Here is a 19,030-nt window from a genome sequence, read left to right as displayed (position 1 = left end):
GGGCCGACCCCCAGGAAAAGTGGGGAGGTTGTTCACGTATTTGAATCCTACCTCTGACCCAGCACCCAACGAGATGCGCCTCCCAGCACGGGGGTCTTTAATGGTGGCCGCCTTCTCCTTGCCTTCGTGCACAGGACCACCCCAAGGAGACCCCCCTCCCCAATGCCTCCCAGAGCCACACAGGACATGCTTCAAAAGGGGGGAACGACGTGCACCCAGAGCGTTTGAAACTTAGTCGGGGGGCAGCGCCCAAAGCCTGCCTCCCCGGCACTCTCAGCCTCCGAGTGGGCCTCCCCAAAGACCCTCACCCTTCCTCCGGCTCTCCTCAAGCTCCCGCCTGGCCGTATCGATGTAGCGCTGCACCAGCGCCTTGAGCACCTGGCGCCGATAGGAGACGCGGCCTTCGGTCCGGATGCCCCCTTCTTCCAGCGAGGGGTTGCTCTGGAAGGCAAAAGCCCAGGTCAAGATGGTTCTTTCTGCCCACAGGAAGCAGGCTGGGAACCCAGCCAGGGGCGCTGAGTTCCAAACAGGGCCTGCAAAAAACCGTCCCGTCTGAGTTTGAGGAGCTTGAGAGTCCTCCTTGCTCTCTTCCCTGTTTCCTAAACTTGTTTGTTATCTAAATTCACATTCGCACGCAACCACACACCACATTAGTTTGCGGGGTTCTTGGTGCACTCGGAGCTTTGTTGTTTTCTTGCTGAGTGTTGTTTGCTCTCTGTTTATATGCAAAGAGCTGGCTTGCAGAGAGCCAACCCCACTCCCTTCCTATATAACATAACTTGGGCCTTAATAATAATAGTAATAATAAAGTTGGAAGGGACCTTGGAGGTCATCTAGTCCAACCCCCTGCTCAGGCAGGAAACCTTTACCACCACAGACAAATGGCCGTCCAGTCTCTTCTTAAAAACTTCCAGTGTTGGAGTATTCCCCACCTCTGGAGGCAGGTAGTTCCACTGGTTAATTGTTCTAACTGTCAGGAAGTTTCTCTTTAGTAGTTCTAGGTTTCTCCTTAGTCCTAGCACTGATCAAGTTACCTAGTTGGGTCATGAAATGTCTGCAAGAAAACAACCCAGCTTAGACAGCACCAAGGATCCCACCTGGTTCTTCTTCTTCTCCTCCTCCTCCTCCTCCTCCTCCTCCTCCTCCTCCTCCTCCTCCTCCTCCTCCTCCTCCTCCTCCTCCTCCTCCTCCTCCCTGCAAATCCTGCTCCCTTCTCCCTGCATTGATAATGTTACCTAATTGGGTTATGAAGTGTCTCTGCGAAAAAACCCACCCAGCTCAGACAGCACCAAGGACCCCCCTCCCCAGTTCTTCTCCTCCTCCTCCTCCCATCGCCACTTCCTCCTCTCCACAAACCCCCTCCCTTCTAGCCCTGATGAGGTCCCTAGTTGGGCCATGAAACGTCTGCAACAAGAAGCCCCTTAGAGAGAGCAGCAAGGACCCCGCAGTTCACCCCTGAGCCACATTCTCCTCCATTGGTCCCACCTCTGTTTAAAGAGGGAGTGGGCGCACTTTCCTGCTGGGAAAGCCGGGCAAAGGGACCTTCTGAAGCTCGGAGAGCGGAACTTACGATGGTGTTGATTGGCGGGTATTTCTGACTCTTCTTCGATTTGAAACAGCACAGGAAGCGAAAGGAACCCCTAAACGGTGAAAAATCAGGAGAGAAGACTTAGCCAGGAAGCTTCGGAGGCAGACCAAGAAGGCTGCTTCATTGCAAAGTTGGGGGGGGGCAGGGGTAGGCAACCTTGGCTCTTTTAAGACTCATGAACTTCAACTCCCAGAATTCCTGAGCCAGCATGGGGGAACTATGGCCCCTTTATGATTCGTGGACTTCAACTCCCAGAATTCCTGAGCCAGTATGGGGAACTTTGGCCCCTTCATGACTGGGGGGACTTCAACTCCCAGAATTCCTCAGCCAACATGGGGGAACTATGGCCCCTTTATGATTCGTGGACTTCAACTCCCAGAATTCCTGAGCCAGCATGGCTCAGCTTAGAAACCTCTCCCTTTCCCCTCAGCATGACTGGCTCAGGAATTCTGGGAGTTGAAGTCCACCAGTCATAAAAGAGCCACAGTTGCCTAAAAGGACCTCCAGGATGCTTGTAGGTTGGCCCATCATCTTTCCATGAGGCCAGTGAGGGGGACACTCTTAACCCCAAAGGCCACCCCAGGTTCTGCTCCAGGGGGGCTTTCACAAGACCCCCCCCATCTCCCTAAGTTACACCTGGCTGCGCTAGAATCAAGTGTGCCATCTTGGAGCCTGGTGTCTTGCAGCCGGTGGGCTTCCTGCCCTCCCTGCAGGGAGACGTGGGGCAGGGGACCGGTTCAGAGGAGGGGACCGTGTGGCCGACCTCTTCCATGCCCCCCCATACCTGATGGCGTAGAAGATGGACTTGGGCGTCGGGATGATGTTGAAGGGAACCGGCAAGGTTAAACCTTCCCGGAAGAAGGACAGGTAGAGTTTTGAGCGTGCAAATTTCCACTCTACGTCAGCATCGTTCTGTGGAAAAGAGGAGGTGGGGGAGGTTCCCAGAAATGAATGCGACACGAGGAAGAAGAGTGTGTCAGTTTTAAACGGAATAACAGAGCTGGAAGGGACCTTGGAGGTCTTCTAGTCCATCCCCTGCTGAAACAGGAGAGCCTAGACCAGGGGTAGGCCACCTTGGCTCTTTTATGACTCGTGGACTTCAACTCCCAGAATTCCTGAGCCAGCAGGGGGGAACTATGGCCCCTTCATGACTGGTGGACCTTCAGGTGCTTTGGAGAATAGCTTGACTCCCTCTTCTTTGGGGCAGCCCCTGAGATACTGAAGACTGCTATCCTGTCCCCCCTCGTCCTTCTCTTCATTAAACTAGACACACCCAATTCCAGCAACCATTCTTTATATGTTTTAGCCTCCAGTCCCCTAATCATCTTTGTTGCTCTTCTCTGTACTCTTTCCAGAGTTTCAACATCTTTTTTACATCGTGATGACCAAAACTGGATGCAGCATTCCAAGTGTGTCCTCACCAAGGCGTTGTAAAGTGGTATTAATTGTTAATTCAGTTGTTGTACAGGTGGTCCTGGACTTACAACTGATTTCTCAGTAACCGTTTCAAGTTACGATGGAACCCCTCCCCAAGGCTACTTATGAATGCATTTGGGTCAATATAAAAGGGGGGGGATGACATTGCCATAGGTGGTATACTATAGGCCATCCAAGCAACCAGAGGAAATAGATGAACTTTTTGCTAGTCAGCTAACTAAGGTATGTAGGAAGCACATCACAATAGTAATGGGGGACTTTAACTACCCTGACATCAACTGGGAGACAAACTCCGCACCAAGTGGAAGATCAAACAGGTTTCTGGCAAACCTTGCAGACAACTTTGTCTCCCAAAAAGCAGAGAAGGGAACTAGGGGATTAGCCATTTTGGATCTAATCCTCACTAACAGAGATGAAATGATAGAAGGTGTTGAAGCCATAGGAACCCTGGGAGGAAGTGATCATGCAATATTGGAATTCAACATTATGGAAGCACAAGCAATAGAACACAGTCAAACTAGAGTCTTGGACTTCAAGAGAGCGAATTTCAATAAACTTAGAGAGGGCTTGGGAAGGATTCCATGGATGAGAATCCTCCAGGGGAAAACAACTCAAGAGGCTTGGGAAATTTTGAAAAGTGAGATAATAAACGCCCTCCCTCCGCCTCGCAGGGCTGTTGTGGGGGAAATAGAAGGAGGAAGGTATGTTGGGTATGTTCACCTCCTCGAACTATTTGTAAGTAAATAGATAAGTATCCAGTTTCTTGTGTTTCCATCCCTGAGGAACACTTGCCTCGATCTTCTGGAAAGAGCTGGTGATCATGGCGACGAGCATGTTGAGGAGCACGACCACCATGACGATGGTGAAGATGCCGTAGAGCACTTGGCCCACCAGCTCAGCCACGAAGAACTCGGGCATGTCAACCACGTCATGCTCCTCCATGCCCAGCATGGTCCAGAAGAGGAACTGGAAAGTCTCGTTGAAGCTACGGACGAGATACGAGTTATCAGGTAGAGCCAGCTCAACATTGTGGAGATCCCCAGGTCCCCATCTGAGTAAGCGGCAGTGCTGCCCACGACCGAGCCGATGGACTTTCCTCCTAAGGATCTGAAGAACTTCATTCCCCTAAGAAGGAATGAACTTCATTCCCCAAGAACGGACCTAGAAAATGGCCTTCTGAGCTGGGGTAGAGGCCACCTCCGGCATGCCAGGGGATCTGGCTGGCGTGTCCTGTGTGGAGCAGGAGACCAAGGTTCCCACTGGATGAGGTTTGGGAGGGGTCCTAGGCCAACCCCTTCCTCCTTTGGCTTCTCTTAACAATTGTTGTGAGTGAAATAGGGGGCGGGGGGGGGGAATCACCAGACCCCTTTCTTTGAGGGCTTGCTGAAGGAGGAGGACAGGTCAACATGTCAAAAAAAAGGTAGAGATGAAGGTAGAGATGAATGGATGAGAGATAGATAGATAGATAGATAGATAGATAGATAGATAGATAGATAGATAGATAGATAGATAGATAGATAGATATAGATAGATAAATAGATGATAGATGGATAGATTTATCCAGATAGATAAATAGATGATAGATGGATGGATGGATGGATGGATGGATGGATGGACAGAAAGATGGAATGATAGATGATAGATAGGTACATAATGATAGGTAGGTAGGTAGGTAGGTAGGTGGATGGATGAATGGATGGATGGATGGGCAGAAAGACAGACAGACAGACCGACAGACAGACAGACAGACAGACAGACAGATAGATAGATAGATAGATAGATAGATAGATAGATATAGATAGATAAATAGATGATAGATGGATAGATTTATCCAGATAGATAAATAGATGATAGATGGATGGATGGATGGACAGAAAGATGGAATGATAGATGATAGATAGGTACATAATGATAGGTAGGTAGGTAGGTAGGTAGGTGGATGGATGAATGGATGGATGGATGGATAGACAGACAGACAGAAAGACAGAAAGATGGAATGATAGATATAGATAGGTAGATAATGATGGGTAGGTAGGTGGATGGATGGATGGATGGATGGATGGACAGACAGACAGAAAGATGGAATGATAGAAAATGATAGATAGGTAGATAATGATAGGTAGGTAGGTAGGTAGGTAGGTAGATAGGTAGGTAGATAGATAGATAGATAGATAGATAGATAGATAGATAGATAGATAGATAGATAGATAGATGATAGATATAATTGGAGTGACAGAGATGAAGATGGAGAGAGAGAGAGGTAGCACTGATGATGTTACCTAGTTTGGGTAATGAAACGTCTGCAAGAAAACAAGCAAGCTCAAAGAGGTGAAAAATCTTACAAAGAAAGTTGGACCTGCTTCATTCATTCATTCATTCATTCATTCATTCATTCATTCATTCATTCCACTGAACTTCTTCCTCCTTCAAGAAGACCCAGCGCCCTCCCTCCAGCTCTGCTTGGGCTTCAGCATGGTGGCTTTCCCACCCAATCCTGGCCTCCCCTCCCCAGACCCACCAGTTGCCCTACCTTCCCAGACGCTTCGATTGCTGATAATAGACATAGATGTTGTTCATGCCACACAGGAAAGCTGTCAGGATGATCATCATGATGAACATGAATCTGAGGAGAAGCCAAACGGGGATCAGACCCAAAGGAGGTGACCTCCCCCCTCTCCTTCCCCAAACACGGGCAGGGTCTGCGGTGCCATTCCTCTGTCAAAGCCTCTCCTCAGGTCCCTCACTCCCGGCCCACCCGTCACTTCTAAGAGGCCTTCTCCAGTTTGGGGGAACATCTCAAGAGCTTTACGTGTCCTCCTCAGACTCCAGAAAGGGCCCTGAGTCGGAGGACGGCCTCCTGGGGTCCATACCGAATCATGTCATCGATCATCTTCCCGATGGAGATCTGGAGGGTCCCCAGGGTCTCGTGGGCAGGGAGGATGTAGGCCAGGCGGGTGAAGCTCAGCATGCTGGTGACGGCAAAGAGCACCTCGGCCATGAACTGGGGGTCTTCCGTGTGCCAGTCCAGCCGCTCTGCGTCAAGAAAGGGCGGGGAAGGAGGAAGGTTAGGCACGGGCGGTCTGCAGGGACCCACTTGCTCACTTCTCTAAGGCGGGTTCCGATCAGCGACGCCTGAACACGGCTCACGGCTCTCTTAACGCAGTGCTAGGTTGCCTTGACAGAGAGACAGTTTCAAGATCACGGGAAGCGAAAAGACAGCTGTAGACTGCCCTGCTAAGGTCACACTTTGAACACTGCTTTCAATTCTGGTCACCACAATATAATGAAGATATTTATTTATTTATTTTTGAGACTTATATACCGCTTTAAGTGCAAGCATTCTCTAAGCGGTGTACACCAGTAAGCAATGTATATATATATTTACATTGCCCCCAACAATCTGGGTCCTCATTTTACCTACCCCGGAAGGATGGAAGGCTGAGTCAACCTTGAGCCGGTGAGATTTGAACCGCTGACCTGCTGAACACAGTCAGCTAAAGTGGCCTGCAGTACTGCACTCTGACTGCTGCGCCACCTCAGCTTTGCAAAGAGTGCAGAGAAGAGCAGCTGATTAAAGGGCCAAAACATACAAAGGAATTGGGTTTGGCCAATCTAGAGAAAAGAAGGACATGGTAGCAGCATTCCAGTATTTGAGGGGCTGCCACAAAGAATAGTTGGGGGTCACCCTATTCTCCAAAGCCCCTGAAGAAGGCAGGACAAGAAGCAACGGATGGAAACTCATCAAGGAGAGAAGCAACCTGGAACTAAGGAGAAACTTCCTGACAGTGAGAACAATTAACCGGTGGAACAGCATGCCTCCAGAAGTGGCGAATGCTCCAACACTGGAAATTTTTAAGAAGAAACTGGACAGCCATTTGTCAGAAATGGCGTAGGATTTCCTGCCTGAGCAGGGGGTTGGACTAGATGACCTCCAAGGTCCCTTCCAACTTTACTACTATTATTATATTATTAACTGGACTTGGCCACAGCTCTTTCTACTTTTGTAATAAGAATCCTACTCTTCCTCTTCCACCCAGCTTCTTCTGTAGCTCAGTAGCTTGTTTGACAAGAACATCAGTGTCCATCTTTGGTTTTGTCTGGTTGATCACTTGAGCGTCTTCTAAGGCGGGGGCGTCCAGCCTTGGCCACTTGAAGACCTGTGGACTTTAGCTCCCAGCTGGCTGGGGAATTCTGGGAGCTGAAGTCCACAGGTCTTCAAGTGGCCAAGGCTGGACATCCTTGCTCTAGGCAGAAAGGTGGACTCACAATTGTAGCCAACAATAACGACCCAACGGCCTTGACTCCCCTGGGTCAGCAGACTCACTAGCTTGGGTATAATAGTAGCACTCCGGAGTCGAAGGCTGGACCTCCAAGCAGAAGACTTGCCCTTTGAGGTAGACCAGCAGCTTGAGCACAAAGGAAGCCAAGTACATGCTCAGGATGACGATGTCCAGGAAGTTCCACCAGTCGAGCAGGTAGCTGCGCAGCCCTTCGATCCAGACCTCCTTGCACTCGAACCAGAAGAAGCCTGGGAGGACAACGGTGGTCAGGACAAGAAGCCTCCGGGACCCTCTGTGGTCAACACCCAACAAGGCCCCGGCGGGGTCTTCTCCACCCAGCCAACCCCAGCCAGGCCTCTTCTCTGCATCTTCAACTAGGTGGGGCCTGAAAGGACCGGCTGGCTCCCAGCTGTGCAAAATCTCCCACCTTCCAGGTCTAGTCTCCCACAAAGCCCCCCCCCCGATCTTCCAAAAGGCCCCCACCCTCTGCCCCCTTCCTCCCCGTTAAGGGCTCTTCTGCTCCGGTCCTGTCCCGACCGCAAATGGTCCTCTCTGGTGGCCAGGTGGAGGCTGTTAAACGGATCAAGGCATTTCGCTGCCAGGATAACACGGACCTCAACGCTGGCAGCTGAGGAGACCCATCCGATTCTTCCTCCTCTGTCTTCCTCCTCTTTCTTCTCCTCCTTCCCCTTTTTCTTCCCTGCTTTCTTCCTCCTCCTTTTTCTTCTCCTTCTCCTCGTCTTCTTTTCTTCCTGTCCTCTTTTTTCTCCTCCTTCCCTTGTTTTTTCTTGTTCTCCTCCTCCTTTTCCTCCTCCTCTTCCTCCATTTTCTCCTTCCCACTTTTTTCTCCTCCTCCTCCCCTTGTTTCTTTCTTGTTTTCCTCCTCCTCCTCCTCCTTCTCCTCCTCTTTTCTCCTTCTCCTCCTTCCCTTTTCTTTCCTCCTCCTTCTCCTTTTTCCTTCCTCTTCCTTTTTCTCCTTCCCATCCTTTTTTTCTCCTTCTCCTTCCCTTGTTTTTTTGTTTTCCTCCTCCCCCTCCTCCTGCTCCTCCTTCTCTTTTCTCCTTCTCCTCCTTCCTTTTTCTTCTGCTTTCCTCCTCCTCCTTCTTTCTCTTCCTCTTCATTTTTCTCCTTCCCATCTTTTTCTCCTCCTCCTCCTTCCCTTGTTTTTTTTCTTGTTTTCCTCCTCCTCCTCCTCCTCCTCCTCCTCTTCCTTTTTCTCCTTCTCCTCCTTCCCTTTTTTCTTTGCTTTCCTCCTCCTCCTCTCCTCCTCCTTTTTCTTCTTTCTCTTTCTCTTTTTTTCTCCTTCCCATCCTTTTTTTCTCCTCCTCCTTCCCTTGTTTTTTCTTGTTTTCCTCCTCCTCCTCTTCCTTTTTCTCCTTCTTCCCTTTTTTCTTCTGCTTTCCTCCTCCTCTCCTCCTCCTTTTTCTTCTTTCTCTTTTCCTTTTTCTCCTTCCCATCTTTTTTCTCCTTCCCTTGTTTTTTCCTTCTGTTTTCCTCCTTCCCCCCTGCCCCCCACTGGTGGGGACACCAACAATGAGCGCAAAGGCTGTGATGGACAGAGGGAAGGTTATGAGGGCGCCCGACCAGGCTGTCCAGCCACCAACGTGGCGATTTGATTGGAATCCAGACCGCCCCCCACTTTCAGCTCTCCCGCTTCCCTGGACCCCCAGGAAGCAGCCCAACAGGTGCAGAAGGAGCAGGGCCCCCCTCTTCCTTCCCTCTCCCCTCACTCTGAGTGGGGATATGTGTGTGTGTGTGTGTGTGTGTGTGTGTGTGTGAGCGCTCAGCCACCTACCCATGACCCAGATCATGTGAAGGGACGTCTCCCACATGCTCTGGTTGCGCTCCATGAAGATCTCCTGATGGTGCTCCAGGATCAGGGACTCCACCAACAGGAAGACCAGGAACCAGACGTAGGAGGCCGAGTGCAGCAGGAATTTGATCACTGGGATCTTCAGCATTTTGCCGATCTGCCAGCAGGGAAGGAAATAATTTTTTCCCCTCCCGAGTTTCCGAAAGGTGGGAGAAGCGTCCTTGAGCCCCCCCCCAAGAGGGCCATTATTATCTCATCCCTCTCCAGCCAGTGCACCATTGAGGTCCCTCAGGCTCTGCCCCACTCAAGGCAACCATTAGCTCAGCTGATGCCCCAGGACTTCCAGGACTTCAAATCTCAGCATTCCTGGCTAAAAGGGTGAGGAATTCTGAGCTGAGCTGAGCTGAGCTGATGAGATGAGATGAGATGAGGAGAGTAGAAGAGAAGAGAGGAGAGGAGAAGAAGGGGAAGAGAAGGAAGAGGAGAGGAGATGAGGAGAAGAGGAGAGGAGGAGAAGAGAAGATGAGGAGAAGGAGGAGAAGGAGAAGAGGAGAAGAGGAGATGAGGAGAAGGAGGAGAAGGAAAAGAGGAGATGAGGAGAAGGAGGAAAGGAGAAGAGGAGAAGAGGAGAAGAGGAGATGAGGAGAAGGAGGAGAAGGAGAAGAGGAGAAGAGGAGAGGAGATGAGGAGAAGAGGAGAAGGAGGAGAAGGAGAAGAGGAGAAGAGGAGAGGAGGAGAGGAGAGGAGGAGAAGGAGGAGAAGGAGGAGAAGGAGAAGGGAAGAGAAGAGAAGAAGATGAGGAGAAGGAGGAGAAGGAGGAGATGATAAGAAGATAAGATATAAGATAAGATAAGATAAGATAAGATGATAAGATAAGATAAGATAAGATAAGATAAGATAACCTTTATTGTCAATTTCTTACTGTGGGCACAACAGCACACATCACAAATGAAATTGAGTTGCCCGCTCTCAAACTGAAACACATACATGACACACACCTAAACATACTATGAACAACATAGGTATAGACCCACACTCCTCCATCTACGTAGCAAATCAATATTTAATACTGTCCATCTTGAATAGATAACGGAAGGGTTCCAAAGACCAGGGCAGGGAGAACATCACCCGCTGGGTACCTTGCCTTCAAGCTGTTCTGTGAAGCTGCAAATCCAATCCACACACACACACACCCCACGCTTGCTTGGTCAGCCCTGCTTGGCCCGATCTGGACTCCAGGGACCCACCTTGGATTTGGGGGCGAAGAAGTAGGTCAGGGCGAGGAAGGGCATGGCCAGGAAGATGGAGAAGGAGACGAAGACCTTCCAGAGGCTTTTGCTGCCCCGCCAGCTGGGCAGGCTCCCACACCAGATGGACGAGAGGACTTGCTGGCAGACGGGGTGGGCCACAAACTGAGCCGGGAGGGAAGAAAGAGGGAAGGGGAAGTCAGCTCCGGCGCCTGGATTCCAGCTGGGGGCACCCCACAAATCCCGGAAGCTCAGGGCAGGACGGAACCCCCACATCACGGACCTCAGGATAAGCACGGATGTCATCGTCCCCAACCCCGAATTCGCTGATAGAGGCAGTCCTTGACTTACGACCGACTGCTTAGCGACTGTTATGACAGACCTCCCCAAAGCTAGAAGTGACCCAGATTGGAACTTCTGAACAGTCAGTGCCCCGGCCCAGCAGTCACGCGTTCAACCCCTGGCCCATGTTTACATCTGTTTCTGGCACCCAGCAATTCGCAGTGTTGTTTTTTTTTATCAGAAACCAGCATTTCCATCTGATGTCCAGCAAAAAAACCCTCATTGCGGACAAGGGATTTGCGTAACGACCGCAGCATTCATTTAACGCCCCTGGCGTTCGCTTTACGACTGCCACATTTGCTGAACGGCTGCCACAAAAAAAAAATTAAATTAAAATAAGGCACAGTCACAAGGGGGCCTGCTTAATGACCGGGGCCTCTTTCTCTCTCTCCTCTTTCATACTTTTTACTTTAACGAATAACCTTTAAATCTAAACTTTCAAACAATCGGGAACAGGGCAAATAAAACTGAAATAAAAATATTCTAAGAAGTAATTCACCCCCTGCCCCCCCCCCCGCCACTGAGTTTTGCAGTCTGAACAGGCTCCATAGTTAGCTTTCCCAGCATTTAACAAATCTTTTTCTTTTTTTTTTTTTTAAAAGTGCATTATAATATAAAATAGAAATAAAAACGAAGGCTCCGCCCCTGCTTGTAGATCTGCCCTCTCCCGGTTACCCTGCCTGCCCTTTGCCGGCAGCCTCACCCGCTTCTGGTTGTAGTTGACGGCCAATCTGAGCCTGGCCAGGTTGGGGATGCCCTCCTCAAAGGCCTGGTCATCCATCTCTTCATCGTCATCCACGGCATCGTCCCCCAGCTCGTTCAGGATGGCCGTCACCTCGCTCTGGTTGCGGCACATGCCCATCAGCTCAAAGGCAAACTCCTGGCACAGGTTCTCCAGCGCCAGGTAATCTGGCTGGATCAGAAGAGATGGGGAAGGGGCCTGAGCAAAGCCTCCAGAGACCCCCCCCAAGCCCCACCGCTCTGCTGCCTTACGTCATTGCAACCCTCCTAGCTAGGTGTTACCTAGCTGGGTAATGAAACGTCTGCAAGAGAACCACCAGGCTCAGACAGCGTCAAGGACCCCCACAGTCAGCGCTTCCTTCCTTCCTTCCTTCCTTCCTTCCTTCCTTCCTTCCTTCCTTCCTTCCTTCCTTCCTTCCTTCCTTCCTTCCTTCTCCCTTCCAGCACTGATGGTGTTACCTAGCTGGGTAATGAAATGTCTGCAAGAGAACCACCAGGCTCAGAGAGCACAACCCCACAGTCCTTCCTTCCTTCCTTCCTTCCTTCCTTCCTTCCTTCCTTCCTTCCTTCCTTCCTTCCTTCCTTCCTTCCTTCCTTCCTCCTCCTCCCTTCCAGCACTGATGATATTAGCTAGCTTGGTAATGAAATGTCTGCCAGAGAACCACCAGCAAGGACTCCATATTCCTCCTCCTCCTCCTCCTCCTCCTCCTCCTCCTCCTCCTCCTCCTCCTCCTCCTCCTCCTCCTCCTCCTCCTCCTCCTCCTATCTTTTGGCACTAATGATGTTCCCTAGTTGGGTCATGAAACGTCTGCAAGAGAACAGCCAAGCTCAGAGAGCACCAAGGACCCCACAGTCCCCCCCCTCCTCCTCCTCCGTAGGACTTGAAGGAGGACGAGGCTACGGGGGTCTTTCAGTTGGGCCTCCAAAGCAGAATAAAAGGGACCAAAGCAGCAGCTGAACAAAACATCTCTTCTGCAGTCAAAACTACCATTCCAGCTAATTCAAATATTGCTTTTCTTTGGGGTGCCTTCAAGTCTATCTTAATTCCTGATAACAAGTCCCTGCAGCTGCAGACGACCCCAAGCTGGCAGGAATAGCCAACACCCCGGAAGACAGGCTCAGGAGCCATGGATCTCGACAGACTTGATCACTGGGCCTTATCTAACAAAACGAAATTCAGTGTAGAGAATAGTAAAGTCTTACACTTAGGCAAGAAAAACCAAATGCACCAGTAGGGTATACTATAGATGGTACCTGGCTCAGTAGTAGCAACTGTGAGAGGGATCTTAAAATCCTAGTGGGTGACCCCTTAAACCAGTGGTTCTCAACCTGTGGGTCGGGACCCCATTTGGGGTCGAAGGACCATTTCACGGGGATCGCCAAACAAGGCTGTCCGCCATTTTTTCCCCCTTTTCTTTGGCCACACTCCTGGTACCCGGTGATATATAAGTGGTTGGGGGTCACCACAACATGGGGAACTGTATTATGAGGTCGCGGCATTAGAAAGGTTGAGAACCACTGCCTTAAACACAAGCCAGCTGTGTTTGGCAACAGCCAAAAAAGCAAATACAATCCTGGGTTGTATAAACAGAGGCATCGAATCAAAATCACATGAAGTCTTAGTACCGCTTTATACAGTGCTTTTTTTCTAAAAAAAAAAATTAAAAAAAGGTGCCAGAACTCACACAAGTCATACAACCCACCTTGCCTATTCTATAAGGTTCCATCCAAAAAAAGTGCCGGAACTCCGTTCTGGGCGTTCAATGAGAAAAAAAAAAGCCCTGGCTTTATAAAGCCTTAGCCAGGCCACACCTGGAATATTGCAACCACTTTTGATCATCGCGCTACAAAAAAAGATATTGAGGCTTTGGAAAAAGTTCAGAGAAGAATAACAAAGGGGACATGATAACAGTCTTCCAATACTTGAGGGGCTATTACAAAGAAGAAGGGGGGGTCAACCTATTTACCAAAGCACCTGAAGGCAGAACAAGAAGTACCGTATATTCCGGTGTATAGAGCGACCCGGCGTATAAGACGACCCCCGCCTTCGACGCCGAGTCGCATGCCTAGAAAGTCGTCTTATAAGCCGGAAACTACCGTTATTTCCAGCGTATAAGACGACTCGGCGTATATAAGACGACTCCCGACTTTGGCGCCGATTTCAACGCTCTCGAAAGTCGTCTTATACGCCGGAAAGTATGGTAACAGATAGAAACTGATCAAAGAGAGATTTAACCTAGATCAGTGGTTCTCAACCTGTGGGTCGGGACCTCATTTGGGTTCGAACGACCATTTCACGAGGGTCGCCAAACAACGCAGCCCGCCATTTTTTTCCCCTTTTCCTTAGCTGTGCTACTCGCTTTTATTCTATTGGCTTTTGAAAGCCAATAGAATAGACTCTCTTGAATAGAGTCTAATTCTATTGGCTTTCAAAAGCCAGTAGGAATTGTCCAGGCTGTCTCTGCCCTGCTGAGCCCGCCAAAAGTCCCATTCTACACATGGTGCTGCACCAGTCCTCTACTTACAACCGGTTGAGTAGTCCTCAACTTACGACCGGTTGGGGGGTCGCGGCATTAAAAAGGTTGAGAACCACTGACCTAGAACTAAGGAGAAATTTCCTGGCAATGCAAACAGTCAGTGGAACAGCTTGTCACCTCTTGTCTTTCTTTTCTCTAGACTGGACATACCCAAGTCCTGCAGCCATTCTCCATATGTTTTAGCCTCCAGTCCCCTAACTAACAGTCCACTAATGCTCAGCATCTTGTTAGGGTTAGATAAGGGTAGACAGACTTCAAGGGGGGGAGCTGGATTTCGTTCCTTTGTGGCCATGTAGGGATTCTAGGCTGATGCCTCTTTTAACTCCATCTCCAGCTCTACCACTCCTTCTCCTACAAGGACTAACGGCTTGGCAATTTCCCAGGCTTCCCTCTGCGGCCCTCCCAACGACAGACCTTGAACTCCGGCTCCTTCTTGGAGAGCCATTTGAGCTCCCGGCTGAGTTTGAAGGCCGTCAACATGGGGTCCTCGCTGGCGATGGAGAGGTAGGCCCGGCTGGCGATGCCTTTGTAGGTGTTGATGCGGGAGAGCGAGAACTTGAGCAGGTCAAACTTCCTGCCGTTCGAGCACTCCAAGCAAGCGCAGGAGACCTTGTGTGGCCGAGGAATGGTGTGGCCCTTCTTCATCAGCATCTCCACGATCTCGTAGAGGTCCTTCTCACAAGCCAAGGTGAGCGGGGTCACCCCAGGGGCGAAGCGGGAGTTGTCGATCGAGTTATCGAAGAAAGCCATAGAGAAGGACTTGATGTCCATCTTCATACCCTTCTCTTGGTCAAGCCGATCCAGGAGCTGCTTGACCACACTGGGCTGGTTGGTGTCCACTGCCACCAGAAGGGCCTCGTGGACCTGCCGAAAGTCAAACTTCACGAAGCGTAGCAAGGTCTTGGTGATCTCCGCCCCGCCGGTACGGATGGCCAAGTTGAGCGCCTCGCGCCAGGCCCGGTCCTCCGTTTCATCCAGCTGCCGCAGGATCCCATCACTGACGTGCAACATCTGCTGGATCTTCGTCAGCTGGCCATCTTGAATGGCCGCCAGGAGGCCTTCGGGAAACTTGAGCTTCTTGTTGACTATCTCCTTCCAGTTGGTCGGCTAAAGGGTGAGAAAAAGATTTGGGTGAATTCCTTCTCCTGTCATTACAGATCCCGTCGCCATGGGTTCCAGTGGATCCCAAGAACCGTGGTGGCTCAGTGGTCAGAATGCCCACAGGCGAAGGGAAGGAAAGGGGGGAGGTGGGGGGGCTCCGACCCTCCGTTTGCCACCACTTTATTCTCTTACTCGTCACTAGATGGCGCTCGAGGCAACCAGATGCCCGCCCCTCCGTCCAGAGTCACCCTTGATGGCACAGCTGGCTGTGGATGATGGGAGTTTCATCCAGCACCTCTGGAGGATAACAGCCTCTATGACTGAATATCTGCCGTGGTGGCTACGATCCAGGGCTCATTCTGAGAACCCACAGGCTGGTCTGTGCAGGGCGTTTGTGTGTTGTGTCAACCCAGAGAATTTGGCCAGGTTGGGGGAAGGCAAAATACTTTGGGGGTCTAGAGGCAAACTCCCCCCCCCCTCAAGTAACAGTGTCTGGTGAGGTTGGAAAAAGTCGTGATAGCGCCAGAACTTGATCAATAGGGCAAGTCTTTCTTCAAAGTGGTGTGGCTGCCAACTCCTTTCTTCCTTCCTTCCTTCCTTCCTTCCTTCCTTCCTTCCTTCCTTCCTTCCTTCCTTCCTTCCTTCCTTCTAGCACTGATGATGTTCCCTAGTTGGGTCATGAAACGTCTGCACAAAAACCACCCAGCTCAGAGAGCACCAGGGACCTCCCAGTCCTTCCTTCCTTCCTTCCTTCCTTCCTTCCTTCCTTCCTTCCTTCCTTCCTTCCTTCCTTCTTCCTTCCTTCCTTCCTTCCTTCTAGCACTGATAATGTTCCCTAGTTGGGTCATGAAACGTCTGCACGAAGACCACCCAGCTCAGAGAGCACCAAGGACCCCACAGTCCTTCCTTCCTTCCTTCCTTCCTTCCTTCCTTCCTTCCTTCCTTCCTTCCTTCCTCCCTCCCTCCCTTCCTCCCTTCCTTCTTTTTCTTTCTTATTTATTAAATGTACATGCTGCCCATCTTGCTAACAAATGGACTTCTTCGACCTGCTGCCCCCAAGGAGAGATGGCAGCAACGGAGGCATTTGAACTCGGAAGAAACGGGGGGGGGGTCGCCTTCCTGTGGAGGGGCTCTAGGGAGACCCCCTCGGCCGCTGGAACCTCCCCAGGGGCCGGGACCAGCCCCCCTCTCTCGGCTCTGCGCTTTCTCATTCTCCCCCCCCCTTCCCCTCTCTCTCTTTAGCCCTTTGCCGGCATCTCCGGGGCCCCGGCCGGGAAGGGGGGGGAGATCCGTGGGCTTTTCTTGCGGGGGGAATTGGGCTGAGTGGGCGAGGTGGAACCACCCATCCGGACCCCTCGCCCCTCTTCTTCTGCTGCCCAAGGCGTGGGGGAGCCTCCCGCTCCACCTTGGAGAAAGACCCCCGGGGGTCCGGGCGTGCGTGCGGGCTTGGGGGGGGGGGGCTGCAGGACAACCCCGAGGATGCCCAACCGCCTGGGGCAAAAGAAGCGTGCCCAGCAGCTCGTGTGTAACCGAGAGAGGCGACCCGTGTTGGGAGGAAGACTCGGGGGTGGCACCCCGGGGAGGGGGGCCACCGGTTGCCATGAGGGCGGGGGGCGCTTGGCAGCCCGGGGGCCCGTCGCGGCTCCTTCGCCCGGGCTGGGGGGGCTTCCATCCGACGCTGCGGGGGGAGCTCAGCCCTCCCGCCCCGGGACGCCCCTCCGGACGCCGCGGCACTTACCGAGATGCCCTCGTACTCCGTCGCCATCGCCCCTGTCCCCGCAAGGCAGCCGAGCCTCCTGGCCCTCGGCCCCGTCGCTGCCCGATCGCCGCGCTTGTTTTTCCCGGCGCCGGGAGGAGCCCCGGCGCCCGCCTGCCAAGCCCCGGGGGTCCCGGTTGCCACGCGGAGGCCTCCTCCCCGGGGAGGACGGGAGGCGCAGGTGGCGGCGGGCCCTTCCCCGGCCAGCCTGCAGGAGGGCCCTCGGGGCGCCGGGCTCCTGCGCCCGCTCTCCGCCCAGGGGGTCCCCGAGAGGGTCCCTTTGGAAATAAAAGGGGTCCGGGGTTCCAGGGCAATTTGCAAGGCAAGGCTCGGTGGGATCAGGGCAAGTCTTCCTGCTCTTCGGAAATCCCTTTCAGGCACACCTTAAAATGTTGGGGTCCCTGGTGCCCTCTGAGCTGGGTGGAGTTCTTGCAGACGTTTCATGACCCAACTAGGTGACATCATCAGTGTTAAGAGGGAGGGGAAGGAAGGAAGGAAGGAAGGAAGGAAAGAAGGAAGGAAGGAAGGAAGGAAGGAAGAAGGAAGGAAGGAAGGAAGGAAGGAAGGAAGGAAGGAAGGAAAGACAGACTGTGGGGTCCCTGGTGCTCTCTGAGCTGGGTGGATTTCTTGCAGACGTTTCATGACCCAGCTAGGTGACATCATCAGTGCTAGGAGGGAGGAGAAGGAAGGAAGGAAGGAAGGAAGGAAGGAAGGAAGGAAGGAAATAAAGACAGACTGTGGGGTCCCTGGTGCTCTCTGAGCTGGGTGGATTTCTTGCAGACGTTTCATGACCCAGCTAGGTGACATCATCAGTGCTAGGAGGGAGGAGAAGGAAGGAAGGAAGGAAAGACAGACAGACAGACAGACTGTGGGGTCCCTGGTGCTCTCTGAGCTGGGTGGATTTCTTGCAGACGTTTCATGACCCAACTAGGTGACATCATCAGTGCTAGGAGGGAGGAGAAGGAAGGAAGGAAGGAAGGAAAGAAGAAAGAAAGAAAGAAAGACAGACAGACAGACAGACTGTGGGGTCCTTGGTGCTCTCTGAGTTGGGTGGTTTTCTTGCAGACGTTTCATGACCCAGCTAGGGAACATCATCAGTGCTAAGAGGGAGGAGAAGGAAGGAAGGAAGGAAGGAAGGAAGGAAGGAAGGAAGGAAGGAAGGAAGGAAAGAAAGACTGGGGCCCTTGGTGCTCTCTGAGCTTGGTTGTTTTCTTGCAGACGTTTCATGACCCAACTAGGGAACATCATCAACTTCAACTCCCAGAATTCCTGAGCCAGCCTGGCTCAGCTTGGAAACCTCTCCCTTTCCCCTCAGCATGGCTGGCTCAGGAATTCTGGGAGTTGAAGTCCACAAGTCATAAAAGAGCCACGGTTGCCTACCCCTGGTATAAATAAATAAATACATACACAAACCCAGAATGAAGGGCTGATCAAAGCCATTCACTCTTATCCTTTGTAAGTAGAAACTGACTCTTGTAATTTTTTTTTCCTTTTGGCAAACCTCCATTTACACATATGTATTAAATGCAATATTATTACAGCCACTACTCAAGTTCTGTTTACTGGATGGGAACTGGAATATTACTTAATTAAATCAGAGACTTTCTGGATTCTTTCCTTAATTATTTGATCAAGGCCAGACCTTGTCCAAGGCAAGCATAGATTAAATCTTTGGCCATTTGCCCAGCAAACTTTCTTTTTGTTTACAGTCTTCCTGGAGGAAACCCCAAAAAGCTGGCAGAAAGTTGTGTGACTTTGAACGGACTTCAGACCAGCGGTTCCCAACCTTTTCTATTCCCCCGCACCCCTACAACACTTCTGACATATCCTCACACTCCTTACAGAAGTTTGAGACGAATTATTCATATACACTATGATTTTGAAACTTCTAAGTCCAGGTTTTCGCACCCCCTGAGGTCTCATCACACACACACACACACACACACACACACACACTATTGGGAGCCCCTGCTTCAGACTTTGATGAACAGAGAGGACAGAGTTAAATCCGTGGATCCAACTGTGAGGCTTTGAGTGGCCCAAATGGAGGAACTGCAAGAATATGCGGCACAGAGCAGAACAATCCTTGTAAAATTATACCAAGGCCTTATTGTGATTGCATCGAAAGCCTTTTTTTCCACAAATCGTAACTCTTTCCATCTGTCACAACTCTCCCTGGAGGCAGCAT

At 51.3% G+C, this 19,030-nt stretch overlaps 1 protein-coding gene across 1 annotated transcript; it reads right to left on the bottom strand.

The window, feature by feature from the left end:
• Positions 1-191: 191 nt before the first annotated feature.
• LOC120320223 (short transient receptor potential channel 2-like) lies at positions 192-17,065 on the bottom strand. Its single transcript, XM_039369769.1, has 12 exons — positions 16,825-17,065; positions 14,400-15,092; positions 11,411-11,620; positions 10,366-10,530; positions 9,101-9,275; positions 7,350-7,553; positions 5,896-6,058; positions 5,556-5,648; positions 3,818-4,010; positions 2,373-2,500; positions 1,571-1,640; positions 192-441 (listed from the first exon to the last, which is right to left on the bottom strand). The coding sequence occupies exons 1-12, from the start codon at positions 16,849-16,851 to the stop codon at positions 274-276; spliced, it is 2,289 nt and encodes a 762-aa protein (XP_039225703.1). The 5' UTR covers positions 16,852-17,065; the 3' UTR covers positions 192-273.
• Between the last annotated feature and the right edge of the window lie 1,965 nt (positions 17,066-19,030).

This window comes from Crotalus tigris, unplaced genomic scaffold (genome assembly GCF_016545835.1).
Source record: "Crotalus tigris isolate CLP2741 ecotype Arizona unplaced genomic scaffold, ASM1654583v1 scf7180000021220.622782, whole genome shotgun sequence".
Classification (NCBI taxonomy): domain Eukaryota; kingdom Metazoa; phylum Chordata; class Lepidosauria; order Squamata; family Viperidae; genus Crotalus; species Crotalus tigris.
The sequence above is the reverse complement of the archived record's forward strand: the minus strand, read 5'-3'. Positions and strand labels throughout refer to the sequence as shown.